Here is a 15,632-nt window from a genome sequence, read left to right on the forward strand (position 1 = left end):
AGTTTATAAATAGTTGCATTTATAAAGAAAAATCTAATCATCATTATAAAATTGGATTTCTTGATGTCATGACTCAAGAAAGAGTTACATTATACATAACAATATTCTTTCCTTCATTTCATGATGTTGAAGAATATAGCGGATGATGGGAGGAGGTAACGGGGGATGTTATTGTTCTAACTTCAAAGAATGACACAATAGAACTTTTGAACCTGACGTGCTCAAAAGAATTTGTGACAGGTAGTGTCGGAAAAGAGGAAGAGGGATGGTATGAGAAGGAAAGAGCGATGTTCAGGGTGTAGAAATATAGTCAATGTATATAGACTGGTCGAGTGAGGGGTGGCCACCAGTGGCAACATTGCAGTGGCCTTGAGAGACCCATTTTCGCTTGGTCAACTAGTACGCTCGTGCCCTTCGAGCAGCCACACTCTGTGGCACGTCTTACACAAACCATCAAAAAAGTGAGTACAATGTTATTACAGATGACTGTCTCTATTCGTATAACCATAGAGAAAAGATAGTACATTAAGATATCTCATGGTTTGTAGGTTTGGAAGTTTTGTATCAAATTTTGGTGTTTTGTATCAAAACAAAAGATATAGAATAGCTATTTATGTTAGCTTTTTATAATAGCTATTTATCGCTCGCGCAAAACAGTTATCACGTGACGCAAAGTGGAGCTTGATAATTTTGCAAGAGCGATAAAGAAGCATTACACGCGAATTACATACAACATTTTTTCGACAACTGCCCAACCCTGTTAAATTACTTATATAGGCGGAGTTACAATTACCGACTTAGGTTAAGATCTGACTTTTTGGTAAGCTGCTTACAATCAGCTGATTAGGAAGCGTAAAGAAACTCTTCTGCGCATGCACGAATGATTTGGCAGCGTAAAGTAAATCTACTGCGCATGCGCGGATGGTTAGCGAGCGAAAAAGTAGATTCTCTTCAGAAATAAGCTGTTCTACGAGGAGAATTGAGAGTGTAAATTCTTTCTTTACGCGCAGTTGTAGAAAAAAGATAATATATCATTTTGTGGTGATACAGTATCATTTATGGTGATAAACGTACGGCACAGTATGAGAGACTACCAGCGTCACGTAAAACATCTACTAGGACTATAGGCTTGAGTTAGCAGTGGAATTTGGAACATAAACGCGCTATACCATCGAATATCTTCTCACGCTATCATTTCTCTATGCTTGTTCTCTAGGGGGAACGCGCCAACCAAGCTCCCCGACAGCTGAGCTCCTTTTAAAACCACTTTCGAGGGGATTGGTTGACGGCGTCCACTGAGCTCCTGAGAGAGGAGCTTGGTTGTTGTGAGCGTGTGAGAAGCTTGGTTGTCGTCTACGGTCCCGTGAATCAATCCCTTCTTAACCAGTAGGGGATTGGTTGTCGGGGAGACTAGTTGACGCCAGCGTGCAAGGAGCTTGGTTGTCGTCACCGAACCCGACAAGCAAGCTCCTCGCACGCTCACGTTTGAGTGCTGGAGTTTTCTCAAGTGAACTGACATACATTTCATGCACTTACTCAATGGATTTCCTCAAATCACGCCTGGTTTTCCAAGTCCAGTCATTCTGCCTGGTTTTCAAAGTCATTCATTGCTTTTTGATGAGTTAGATAGATAGATAGATAGATTTAATTCTTTTGTTATCGGACCATACAGTCATCAGCAACGTCAATAGAATATTCAATTATTTATTTATTTATTTATTAGATAGAGCGAACAAGTCGGAAAAGAAAAAACAGGCTATTGCCCAAAACTTCTTCAATTTCCTGATTTTGTCACAAATCGTCCAAATATTATGTAGGTTATGTTCACTTTAATTTCAACACCAAATCTTCAATCTGAAACTATGAATCAGAATAAAACAAAGAATTTCAAATTTAGATAACACTTAACACTTAATTTATTATAAAGTATGTGTGAAAAACTCCTCCAAAGAATAGAAGGGGTTTGCACGCAGAAGATCAAACAGTAATTTGCCGAACAAAGAGACTGGTTAATTTTTTATTTACTCTGGCAACCTATTGTAGACCTTTGTTCCTAAGACGTGATGGGACTTCTGTACTTTGGTTAATCTTGTACGTTGGATATCAAGTTGTTGTCTTTGGCGGGTGTTGTATAAATGAACATACCTCTTGTAATCATTTTACACTTATTTTTATGTATATACAAGGCAACAACATGAATAGCATATATTGGTTGTACCTAAACCGTTAATATTCCAAGAGAAACAAATAACGGTTTACAATGTTCCCTGAAAGTGGCCCCCACTATTATCCTCGCAGCTTTTTTCTAAAGAAGGAGAACACCAGAAACATGACTACTTCCAGCCCAGTGTAGGATACCATATGACAGAAGACTGTGCAACAAACTGAAATATGCCATACGCAAATAATCATTCTACAGTTGACTCTTGAGACATCTTTTGAGGTAGATAGACTTTGAGAGCTTGCCACAAAGATTTCCGCAATGTGGCTCCCATGTTAACCTTTGGTCTATGTAGACGCCCAGGAACTTAATTGATGTTTCTCCTATGGACTGCTGAGGGTCAGCTCTATGCTTTAAGCCACAGATACGAGTTTGGGTCTTATTATAATTATACTGTATCACATTTTTCAAGAACCAATAGTTTTGGAAAGAGGAATAGTTTATTTCATTTAATGTTAGCAGTGATAGAAGTGACAACATTAACAAGCTTTTAATCAAATTCATAGAATGTGTGAAACAGTGTGTGTGATTGTACTACTTCCCCGCCCGCTTCAAGCTGGTTTCAATGCCCGATAGGGGGTCGGCTGTCGGAAAGCTTGGTTACGATCACGACAACCAGACCCTTCTTAGCCAGCTGGGGATCAGCTGGCCGGAGTTTGGTAGTCGTGAGCGTGTGAGGAGCTTGGTTGTGGCCGATAATCATAGGGGCTTTCTATTAGGGGATTAGTTGTCGGGGAGACTAGTTGACGGCAATGGTATATTTTGCCAGGGGATTGGCTGACGCCTGTGCTCTAAATTGCGAGGAGCTTAGTTGTCGGGGAGACAGGTTGGCGGCGACCCACTCTACGCGTTTCATTAAGTTAGTGTTCTGTCATTCATGACATATGTTCATGTGAACTTTCTTGAACGAGCGTGTCGATCTCTCAATGCCTCCTATAGTGAGGTCCACTTTATTATTCATTCATTATTTATTTATCTATTTGTTATGGCAGTGGAGAAAGACAAGTGAACAGTGTTGCCGATGAGAAAAGATAGCATAAGAAGATATCCCATGGTTAGGGCGTCTATGTTCCAAATTTCACTGTTAACTCAAGCTGATAGTCCTAGTAGTTGTTTCTAGTGAAGCTTTGTGTCGCTGGTAGTCTCTCATACTGTGCCGTTATTTCACTCTTACCCGGCCAAAACAGTGATAATAGACAATTATAGTCGACAGTAATCGGCTTGAGTTAACAAGAAAACTGCTCGAAATTTGGAGCATGAACGACCTTTACTATACCATGAGATCATTTTAAGCATTTTTTTCTCTATGGTATCACCATAAATGATACAGTATCATCATCTAATCTTGATACACAACGCCAAAATTTGATTAAAAAATTCTAAACTTTTAGGGCTGGTTTCCGAGCTCGGGATTTAGCTAAGTCCTAGACTTTAAACAACTGGAGTCAGAAAATTGACTTTCCCAAACGGGGCGTAGTCGCAGCTTTTATAACAGTAGTCGTAGTTTTTATTTTCTCATTTCTATAATTGGAAACGTTTTTCCTTGACGAAATTAGACATTCCTAAATAATTCAAAATAGCTAAAACTTTATACTATTTTCTCTTTATTTTATTTTGTGTTCAATTTTCTAGTTTTTCGAAATTTAATTCAAATGTGACTATGCCAATGACTGCAACTACGTCACGTTTTGGAAAACCAATTTTCTGACTCCAGCTGTTTCAAGTCTAGGACTTAGCTAAATCCCGAGCTCGGAAACCGGGCCTTAATGATTTCTACAATCCATGGGATATCTTCTTTTGCTATCTTTTCTCTACACTTCTTCTTTGACCGCTCCACTTAGTTTTGACCCTGAATGATATATTAGATATATTATCAAAACAATATGATACAGTATCATCTCAACTTGATACACAACACCAAAATTTGATACAAAACTATTTTCCTATGGTAATAATTATTCACGTATTGTTTACAGAAACAGCCGCTGATTGAAAATGGTTCATATGGGTTTAAAGAAAAAGAAAGAAGAGGAGGAGACAAACAGAGTAGCAAAGGAGAGAGAAGAGAGAGAAGAAATAGAAAGAAGGCAGGAGATGATATCTGAAGGTGAAGACGTGACATTTAATCTACGGCTGCCAGAAGAAGAGGAGGAAGAATAGAAAGAAGGAGAAGGTTTTTCAGAGAAGGAGCAGGTTGAAGTTGTGATTCAGATGACCCCTGTCACCTGTAAGTTTTTCAGGCCGATAAAGAATGGTCTATGAAGGAAAATAGCACTCCCAAAAAAAGAGGAAGTGATAGAAGGACAGGAGGACTTTGAACTAAACCTGTGCCTTCCTGAGGAGGAAGAAGAAGAGGAGGAGGAGGAGAAAGGATCGGAGAAGGCAGCGCAGACATGGAGATGCTGGAAGTGGAGGAGCAAATGCCAGTGAATGAAGGACCAGAAGAAGATTTCGTGTGCCATGATCACTTTGATATGATCCTTAATCCCCGAACGAATTTCGAGACAGGAATTGGCAACAGAGCCATTGTTGCCGCTCTCATAGTGGGGCTTGGACAGGGGGCAACAGCTGCCCCCATGGTTGGGATTGGACAGGGGGCAACTACTGCCCCCATGGTGCGGATTGGACAGGGGGCAACTGCTGCCCCCATGGTGCGGATTGGACAGGGGGCAACTGCTGCCCCCATGGTGCGGATTGGACAGGGGGCAACTGCTGCCCCCATGGTGCGGATTGGACAGGGGGCAACTGCTGCCCCCATGGTGCGGATTGGACAGGGGGCAACTGCTGCCCCCATGGTGCGGATTGGACAGGGGGCAACTGCTGCCCCCATGGTGGCGATTGGACAGGGGGCAACTGCTGTCCCCATGGTGGTGATTGGACAGGGGGCAACTGCTGCCCCCATGGTGGGGATTGGACAGGGGGCGCAATACACAAATGTCAGTCTGTAAAAGGTGAGTTGAACATCAATATAATAGTAAATATTTAACTAATATTCTCAAACTTTTGCTACTCAGAATATTTATTATACACTTTTCTATGTATTTGAACACGACATGCAGTCGATTATTAAGTAAATATTAAAAACTTTTACTTACTGACTGGAGTACTTTCAATCGGCTAGCGATCATTTTCAACAGTGTAGACCGGAAATGTTTTGATGGTTAGGAAGATTTGTGGTGTTTATTATGTGATCAAAAAGTTTATTGGATTTGAAATTCAGCTGTTCATTTAGTATGTTGTTACTGTCTAGGATGGTGGCTTTATAAATTTCAAACTATTCTGTTGTATTTAATTCATGTCCATTTCTTTTTCTTTTTTTTTAAATATTGTAAGGTTTGTATCTATGTTTGTGTAGGAGTGCCCGGTTTCATTTAAATGTGTTGCAAAAGCTGATTCTGTTTTGGTTTTAAGTGCGTTGATATGTTTTTTAAATCCAAGTTTGAATGATCGTCCACTTCTGCCAATATAGCATTTTTCACAATCACAACATTTTAGTTTACAACCCCAGGGAGGTTGTATTGGTCGGTGGTTTTGGGGGTGAGGGTGGCCATTAGCTTATTTTTGGTTTTGAAAGCCACCTTGTAGCCTGCTTTTTTAAAAATTCTGGCAATTTTATTAGATTGACAATTGATATATGTTAGTGCTATGAAGTGTTTTCTCTCATTTGTTGGATTGGTTTCTTGCTTATATGATTTTGCTTTAGTTTATCTATTATGTTTGGGTCATATCCATTACTCTGTGCTAGGTATTTTATTGTGTTGAGCTCACTAAATAATCACTATTTATTATAGAGAGATTAGTTGGCCATGGGTAGGTAGAAAGTGCTGACAAAAATAAAAGGATCCAATACTACAAAATGATGATTGATTTATTAGCTAGTGTATTTACTTCATATATAAGTTCTTAATATAAGAATTATATTTAGGTGAAAAATTAGAAATATGCTTGCTTATCACATGAGTGGTGATAAGCTAAGGTGGCGGATGAATTCAGTGGAAATAGTTATTTGTGCAACTAGTGCGCAAAGTGACAGTTTGCTGCACCGAAAGAAACATTTACGCCCGAGCCGTAGGCGAGGGCGGAATGCCTTCTTGAGTGCAGCAGAGGAACTTTGCGCACGTATTTCACATTAAGTTTTTCCTACAGTTACCATTGAATATGAAAAGTGGGTAATTATGGGTAAAATTGCCTGAAATGCATCAAATGTATATCTGTGTAATTTCATTATTAATAAATAAAATAGAATGTAGTATGTGTGTTTGAATGGCGGCTGTATGCTGTCAACTGCTGTCATCCACCACACTCCACCACCCTCAAGACTCTTATAACGTGCTAGACCCACAGTCACAGTTACCAACTTAATTTGGATTTTGCTGCACTGGTGCTCCATATAACCTACTAACTATTTTGCGTTACCATGTTGCAAATCTGGAGTGCAGAAAAATTTTTCCCGCACTAGAGCGGAAAAGTGATTCTTTGCGTTCTGTAATCAGTGCAGCAATGGCCACTTTTCAACGTAACTGTAGGAAAAACTAATAAGGAATTTGTTGTTGCCCAGGAGAACTGGAGATTGAAATAGCTTAGCTTTGGAGACTGAGGATAGGATGCTGGTGATAGAAATGACACATACTCTCCCTACTCTCCACTGTTCCGTCCTTCATCCAATGAAAGAGACCAGTAGCCGCTTCGAATCCCCGCAACACGCGCAGAAACCAGGTTCTCCTGTTTCATCAACTTAAGGATCCTATATTAACTGGTATGATCAGTATTCATTTTATTCAATCCCTGAAGCATTAGAATATTGAAATTCTGTAAAATCTATAGCTCAAATTAGGAAACGTTTTCTTCTCTGTTACTCAGATGTACAGGCTTTTAATGAGTATCTGAGTTTCAACATTTTTCATAAAAATTGATGTTTAATCAAATTTACGATTTCAATTCAAGTGGAAGTAGTGCAGGTTATGCATAAAGTACATAGATAAACGAACTCTTGTCTCTAGTGGAGACTCCTATCCACTCATATTATTTGGTACACTGTAACATAATACTAATATTTTATAATTATTATTGAACGAAAATCCTAAATAAATGCTGCAAAACACCCCAAAGACCTCTGCTACTGCAGACATTGACAACAGGGCTAACAGCTAGATGGAAAATTCGAACTACTATCCAAAAATTAGTTGCCAGCCCGGGAATCGAACCGGGTACCTCCCAATTGCCAGTCAGGAATGCTTGCCCTTACACCAAACTGACAATTTCTGGATAGCAGCGCTCATTTTATACGAAGCCATAGCGGCTCACTAGTTTACAGATGGAATTAAATAGAGAATGCATTTAATCAAATGCTAATTAATATATAATTATTATTGAACGAAAATCCTAAATAAATGCTGCAAATTTATTTAGGATTTTCTTTCAATAATAAAATTTTTGGATAGTAGTTCGAATTTCCATCTAGCTGTTAGCCCTGTTGTCAATGTCTGCAGTAGCAGAGGTCTTCGGGGTGATTTGCAGCATTTATTTATGATTTTCGTTCAATAATAATTATACATTAATTAGCATTTGATTAAATGGATTCTCTATCTGTAAACTAATATTTCAATTCATTTGTAATTCTGGCATTGTAACTCAAGTGCTTTGTCTTTCAATTTGTAAATGAAAGTACACAGACTTATGTATCAATCAATATGAGTAGCCTATAGGTATAAATAAAATAATGGGATTTTATTCAAATGTATAATTTTATTCTTTCTTCATCTCATGTCAAATTATTACGTAGTCATAAAACTTTTTTAAATTACACATAATACTATTTTTTCCACTCAATGTGAATGATGTGTTATTTTATTATCAAAGATTAATAATTGTTCTACAATGGGTTCCTACATTAGTAAAAGAGAAATAGAGCATCAAGTGCTGCAACCAGAGCAGAAAAAATTTGATACAAAACCTTTTTCCTATGGTAATAATGCTATCCACTTATTGTTTACAGGCACATATTTCGAATAATGAAGATGGCGAAGGTGAAGTAGGAAGAGAATGAAAAGGAGGAGGAGAAAGTGAAGGACAAAGAGGGCACGATGGATGAAGTTGTACCACAGAAAGAGCAGGGAAGAAGGGGCAGCGGAGGAGGAATCAGGAAAGGCCATTAACTATTGAGGATAGGCAGCAGGAAAAGAGGAGGTGGTAGAAGGAGAGGAGGACTTCGAACTAAACCTGTGCCTTCCTGAGGAAGAAGAAGAAGAAGAAGAGGAGGGGAGGAGGAGAAAGGAACGGAGGAGGCAGCAGACATGGAGATGGTGGGAGTGGAGGAGCAAATGCCAGTGAATGAAAAACCAGAAAAAATAGTCAAGAAAATCCGAGACAGGCAAACAAAGAATTCGAGAAAACCCAAGGCCAAAGGTAACTATAGTCTCTTGTTTATAAAAAAAACTAATAAATTTAATAATAAAACTAAAAATTCTAAAAACTAATAATATTTTAAACCTTCTACATATAGAGTTACCAGACAAAACAAAGGTAACTATAGTATTTTGTTACTATAATGAGGTACAATAGTGCTATAGTGCTTGTACAATCTTATCTTTTCATAGTTATAGGATTGTTTCAAGCAATCAATATTTGTGAATTGGAAGTCAAAGTTTTAACTTTGATACTTGTTGACTATTGTTTTTTCATTCAATTTATTTTTACTTTCCTTGCCCTATTACCATAGGTAAGGAAAGTATTGCTTTCCGAAAAAAATTAAGGTACCCCAATATCTATATTTCTATACGTTTCAAGGTCCCCTGAGTCCAAAAAAGTGATTTTTAGGTATTGATCTGTATGTGTGTGTGTATGAGTGTATGTGCGTCTGTGTACACGATATCTCATCTCCCAATTAATGGAATGACTAGAAATTTGGAACTTGAGGTCCTTACAATATAAGGAACCGACACGAATAATTTCGATCAAATGCAATTCAAGATGGCGGCTAAAATGGCGAAAATGTTGTCAAAAACAGGGGTTTTTGCGATTTTCTCAAAAACAGCTCCAACGATTTTGATCAAATTTATACCTAAAAAGTCATTGATAAGCTCTATCAACTGCCACAAGTCCCATATCTGTAAAAATTTCAGGAGCTTCGCCCCATCTAAGCAAAGTTTGATTTTAAATTCCCAATTATCAGGCTTGAGATACTATTTAAACAAAAAATTTCAAGTGGAAAAGATTGAGCATAAAAATCTTTACAATTAATGTTCAGTAACATTTTCACCGAAAATTGAAAATAAGCTCGAAGTTCGAGAATGAATGAGGAATGCGTCCTAGGATTTAAATGAGTTGGCAGCCTATTCAATAATTTCACACCAATATAACTGGGCTTTTTCTTATAAAGAGAAAGTCTATGATACTGAACACTGATATTATTTCTATGCCTGGTATTATGATTGTGTACATCTGAATTTGTTGTAAAGCTGTTTATATTTTTTACCACTAACACAATCACTTTATAAATGAAAATACAAGGAACTGTGAGAACTGAAAGATTTCTGAATGCATCTCGGCAAGTGTGGTTAAAGCCTAAACCTGCTAAGTATCTTATTGCCCTTTTCTGCAAAATAAATATTTTATTTATGTTCTGCAAAGTTGTAGCTCCCCAAAGTTCAATGCCATAAGAAATGTGTGAATAAATCAATGCAAAATAAAGGACTCTTCCCGTGTCTAGGGGTACATAGCGTATGATGTTTCGCAGGACAAATAAATTAGTACAAGTTTTTCAATATGAGCATCCCAAGAAAGGCTTCTGTCAATTACCAGACCTAGAAGATTTGCTTCTTTGACATGTTCTACCTTTGAGTCTCCAATATTAATGACCGGTTCAAAGAAATAATTTTTAAAACCAAATTGCATATATTTACTCTTATTTGGATTGACTGACAAAAACGACTCGTTATAATATTGAACAATGAGGTTTGTAAGAGTGTTGGCATTTATTTCAAGTTCATTGAGGCTCTTATCATTAAACATCAGGGTTGTATCGTCGGCATACAGAGTAACATTTTGTTACAGCCAATGAATTCAATAACTTTTTCACAAATTTAGTCTCAGATCATAATTCTACTACTGGCAAATGAATTGAGTGGATAAACTAATGAGGGATTTGTTGTTGACCAGGAGAACTGGAGATTGAGATTCGGCGCTTCGCTATGTTGACTGAGGTTATAGATGTGACACGTAGGCCCACACTGCGCCGTTCTATCCTTCTTCAACCAATGAGTCACCAGTATCCCAGGCGCTTTGAATCCCCGCAACCCACGCAGAAACCAGGTTCTTCTGTTTCATCAACTTAAGGATCCTATATTAACTGGTATGATCAGTATTCATTTTATTCATGAGAATAGTTAGAAGTTGAGACTATTCATCAACTTAAGGATCCTATATTAACTGGTATGATCAGAATTCATTTTATTCATAGCTGGAAGTTGAGACTAACAGTCTCAACCAGAGTCGAGACGGTTTATTATTTTTGACACCGCTGTAAGAGTAGCATCAATTTTCAAGTGTTGTTCTCTTCAAGAAAAGTTTTGTAAGTTTTTAAAAAATCACAATTTCATACAAGTGAATGATGATTGATTGAATGAATCTGATAAATACGAAAATATCATATCTCATGATAGAATATTAGAATTATATAAAATCTATAGCTCAAAATAGGAGACGTTTTCTTTTCTGTTACTCAGATGTACAGGGTTTTAATCAGTATCTGAGTTTCAACATTTTTCATAAAAATTGATGTTTAATCAAATTTACGATTTCAATTCAAGAGGAAGTGCAGGTTATGCATAAAGTACATAGATGAACGAACTCTTGTCTCTAGTGGAGACTTCTATCCACTCATTTTATTTGGTCCACTATAAGATAATACTAATATTTCAATTCATTTGTAATTCTGGCATTGTAACTAAAGTGCTTTGTCATTCAATTTGTAAATGAATGTTCACAGACTTATGTATCAATCAATATAAGTAGCCTATAGGTTTAAATAAGACAATGGAATTTATTCAAAATAAATACGGTATTTTATCTATCTATTGTACAAAATACTACAATCATAATATAATTATGACATTGAAGGAAAAACTAGGCTGAGCCTGTACTATTTCTCTCCACAAATTTTGATAAAAGGTTAATGTTGTCCAAAGGTTGAGGTTATGTAATCACGCACTGCTTCGTCACTTGATTTTTGGTCCAGGAATAATGATTCAAAGATTTTGAATTTTGAAGGTTGACATTATTCTTCAAATAAATCACAGAATGTATCACAATGAATAAAAAATTAAGAAATATTTTACTTATTTTATAAATTTGAATACAAAATCACAAACCTACCCACTCTTAGTAAGTTACAGCTGTTATGTATGCATAAAGTACATACCGTAGGCCTACAGCGCCTACGAGCATAGCGAGCTCTTACTAATGACCAGAGCTTCGATTCGGTGTACTTTGTGTGTATGTTCGATGATCACTCTCGATTGCTTGCATCAATCAATCAAATTTAAAAATTTCCATCTCAATTATTATTTATATTGTTTATTCTGTTCAATGTAGGCTATGTTTGATATCATCTAATAATATTATTTAGTTTTTGTTAGAATATCCTTTATTAGAATATTGTAGTTGATATTATGCTTTGATTGTTTTAAATTAAATTATTAATGTTTCATTATTTTAGTAATATATTCTTCTCTTGTTGTTGTTAGTTTTCTAGATGCTTTATTAGATTGAAATTAATGTTTTGATTGATGATTAGTTTGTTAATTTATTGTATTATCAGTTTATAAATACAACATTATTTATGTTTACTAGTGAATGTTTTTTATTATCGTTTTGCTATACCTTTATGAGCTTTAACCTTTTTTAGTGTATCGTATTTTATGTGGAGGATTGATACACATTTGTTCTAAAATTGAACTGAGTCTGTTTAGTTGTACTATAGTGTGTTATCTCACTCTCCAACTCTAAAGAAGCTTTTCAAATTTCGTCATTTTATTTTTGGGTTGATAATCTTTGCATGTTTGTTTCTATGGGTTTTTACTGTTTTAGTTCGATAAATGTTCCCTTCCTCTTCTTAGTACTCTTCTCATTTTTTTTTCTTCGTCCCGCAGGGGGGGGCATTGCATTAAACCAAGGTTAATAGATAAATAGATTTATCTACTATGTATTAACCTTGGCTTAGTATTGCCTGTGGCTTGGCGATCCCCCGGTTTCCCGAGCAAGTCGATATAATCATGTGTGGTTTCTAATTCATTCATCCATCAAAATAATCTTTTACTAAACTTGTTCTGTTTCACTTTCAAGAGAAGCTCCCCTACTATGCATACACGAAAACGCCTTCTCTGATTGGTTCTCGTGGAGTTAATCACGATTAAAATTAAACCGGCTTTTGTGCAACCGGCACTAACAGTTTCTGTATATTATACGTTTTACCATACACTTCTATTCCCATACTTCTATTCCTATTCTACACACTATATACCTCTTTACACAGATGTATAGTCTTCATAGGGGTATACCTGTATATTCTTGACAAGCAGTGTGTTATTTAATATTAAACTAATGTTTTATTTTTTTTAATTTTCAATTTGATTTGATTATCTTTCTAAGCATAACATCCTTGAAATAGAAACCTCATACAATTATATCGGCGACTACTGCATGGTTTGTTTATGGTTCTGGTTTATGGTTGTTTATGCTGGTTTATGGTTGTATATGGTTCTTTTTATATTGGTTTATGCTTGTTTATGGTTCTTGTTTATATTGGTTTATGCTTGTTTATGGTTCTTGTTTATATTGGTTTATGCTTGTTTATGGTTCTTGTTTATATTGATTTATGCTTGTTTATGGTTCTTATTTAAACTGGTGATTGTTTTTTGTTTGGTTTAACTCAATCAGTATCCACATCCTTGTTACTTTAATTTTTCCCAAATTCCTTAAATCGACCGTTGGTGGCACATTGCTGTGGAATGGTGTGGGCAGTGTTGGCTGCTACCCTCTCTGTCTTACCCCATTCCAACCGTACTTGTGCTAGCATCTCCATCTTTGTCATTTCCTTTCAATCCTTGTCATTCATCATTTACTTACTATATCACCTACCATTTCATTCCTTTCTTCCCCCTCAAGTTTCCAATAGAAATGTATTAATAATATTATAGTAAGTTGCTGCTTGTGTTTGGTCTTGCATTCTATTTTTTGCTAGAAAGATTTTGTTGCTTTGTAGACCGAAATAGGTGAATTGTTGCTGTAGTAACCCACAAAAATATTGTCAATAACTGGTGATTCGTTTATTCATAATTTCTTCGCTGTACTGTCTTTTCCGATATCTTCTGTGTTAAATAAATTCAGCACTTTCAGGTCCAGAAATGTGATTTGATAGAATAGTTTTGAGAATCTGAAACCGTTTCAGAGATTCAAGTTGTTGCAATGCACAGGCTCAGTTCAATTGAATACAGTGAAAATAATAATCGTGAAATAGTGAATACAATTCAGTGAGTGGTGTGCAGTGAAATATGATGAAGCACCTCTTCAGATAAAAATGGAGCATTGCTGTGAGTATTATTTCAATATTCTCAATTATTTTTTAGGAAAACAAGTAGGTAACTTGGTTCAACTTCTTCTAAACTTTGATAGTAAAATATTGCTGCTTTTTATTATCCATTCTTTCCTCTACTAAAATAGATTTTGAAATTACTTTTATCAAACATGCGATATAACTTTGAATTAGAAATATTTTTCATTTGAGCTTGAGTTGAAATATTTTCAATTTGCTACATTTTATTTTCATTCAACTAGTAACAGTCATATTAGATGGTTTTAATTGTTAGTACCGTATGTATAATAATTATTGTCGTATGCAGTAGAACCTCATTATAACTTTTTCAAATATGTTCTCAATCACTCTAGTGAGGTCCACGTTATAATGGCAGTATTTGTGTTGATATCCTTGTCTATGATTTGACAAAGCAGATACAGCTATCCTTTTATAGCTCCGCAACGTTGCCAGACCGTGTTTTAATAATCTAGAAATATAATTAATTCATTAAACTATGAATGCTCATTCAATAACAATTACCTAGAGCCCATGTGTAAATATTGTCAATCAAGTATGTGAACGCATGTTTCTTTAAAATCGAATATAAGGCCTACAACTCAATATTAGGGTGATAATATTACCAAGTATCATAGCCTTGCTTAGTGGAATTATATGAGCAGAAATCCTTGATAGGCCTATAACTGTAGTACTGGCCGATTCTTGGAAAAATATTTCGGTTTTTATGGTCCCTGTAAAAACATCAATTTTGCTTAGTAGGTAGTGTTTTCATGTATATTATTCTCTAGTATTACCGTAACTCAAATTAGGGTTTTGTTCCATACTATTGTTTAGTATTGTCTATATAGTAAGGATTAAGGTAATACTACCTATATAGGAGAAGGTAGGCCTAACTTATTCTCAAAAGTTATAACGAGGTTCTACTGTAGTAGTATCAACTATTATTGATTTTTTTATTGATGTTTATGTTCTATGAAATATATGTTGAAGGGTCTCCTCACTAGAATTTAGAACTGGATTAGGCTCTGAATTATAAGTCATAGTAGGCTACATGATTTAGATGAATTTATACAAATTCTGGATTGAACAAAACAAAATCAAATTTGAGAGATTATGCTATTAGTCCAGGCAGTGAATGCTCAAAAAAGGGTATAGAGGGAAAAGTTAGGAAGACAATTTCTGACCCCGCAGTTCTGTTGAGGGTAGTAAGGAGGTCAACATAACAAAAGTCCCTACCCCCTGTGCTAAGGGAGTGGGGGTGGTTAAAGGTATCATTTTCTGGTTTCTCGCATACAACTCGAAAACTATGTATCCTAAGGACTTGACTGTCATATAACAAATTAAAGCTCACATAATTTCGTACAATATTCATTTCACAATTTTTTTATATCTCCTCTAGTTTTCGAGATATCCGCCCTTGAAAGTGTGATATTTTAGAAAAAAGAAATATCTTTTGCCACCAATTTTTTTCTATTTTCGCTCTTATAACTTTTCAAAAATAGATGGGAAAATCCGTATTAATTATGAGCTTATATAGCATTAAATTCTCTTCAATTTGATGTATGATTCCACACTTTTACGAATTTCCCTACACCTTTTGCAGCGTTAAGGGTGAAATCTCCATTTTTGCAACAATAGACCAATTGACAAAGGAATTTAAAGGGAATGTTTTAAACACAATTTTTGACTTTGCAGCTTTGTTGAGACTAGTTGGGAGGAGAACATATCAAAAGTCCCCATTCCTAACTCATGTGCTAAGGGGATGAGGGTGGTTTAAAAGTTGCATTTTTCAGCGTTTTGCTTCCACACTCATATCTTGAG

At 36.0% G+C, this 15,632-nt stretch overlaps 1 protein-coding gene across 5 annotated transcripts; it reads left to right on the top strand.

Moving 5' to 3' along the window:
• On the top strand, nt 1-10,628 carry LOC111053539 (FMRFamide-like neuropeptides 13). Of its 5 annotated transcripts, XR_005572589.1 has the most exons (5): nt 1-461; nt 4,198-5,172; nt 6,780-6,977; nt 8,217-8,626; nt 10,379-10,627. XR_005572589.1 is itself a non-coding variant. In XM_039438630.1 (3 exons), exon 2 carries the CDS (start codon nt 4,615-4,617, stop codon nt 5,167-5,169), a length of 555 nt encoding a protein of 184 aa, XP_039294564.1. In that variant the 5' UTR covers nt 1-461; nt 4,198-4,614; the 3' UTR covers nt 5,170-5,172; nt 10,379-10,628. The 5 variants fall into 5 exon arrangements, 1 of the variants encoding a protein (XP_039294564.1); XR_005572591.1 differs by lacking the exon at nt 8,217-8,626 and having other exon boundaries at nt 10,379-10,628; XR_005572590.1 differs by lacking the exon at nt 6,780-6,977.
• The last annotated feature ends 5,004 nt before the right edge of the window (nt 10,629-15,632 follow it).

The sequence above is a fragment of the Nilaparvata lugens genome, chromosome 12 (assembly GCF_014356525.2).
Source record: "Nilaparvata lugens isolate BPH chromosome 12, ASM1435652v1, whole genome shotgun sequence".
NCBI classification, from domain to species: domain Eukaryota; kingdom Metazoa; phylum Arthropoda; class Insecta; order Hemiptera; family Delphacidae; genus Nilaparvata; species Nilaparvata lugens.

Excerpts from the sequence above, each read along its gene's own strand:
- LOC111053539 (XM_039438630.1), top strand. The coding sequence starts at position 4,615 with ATGGAGATGCTGGAAGTGGAGGAGCAAATGCCAGTGAATGAAGGACCA.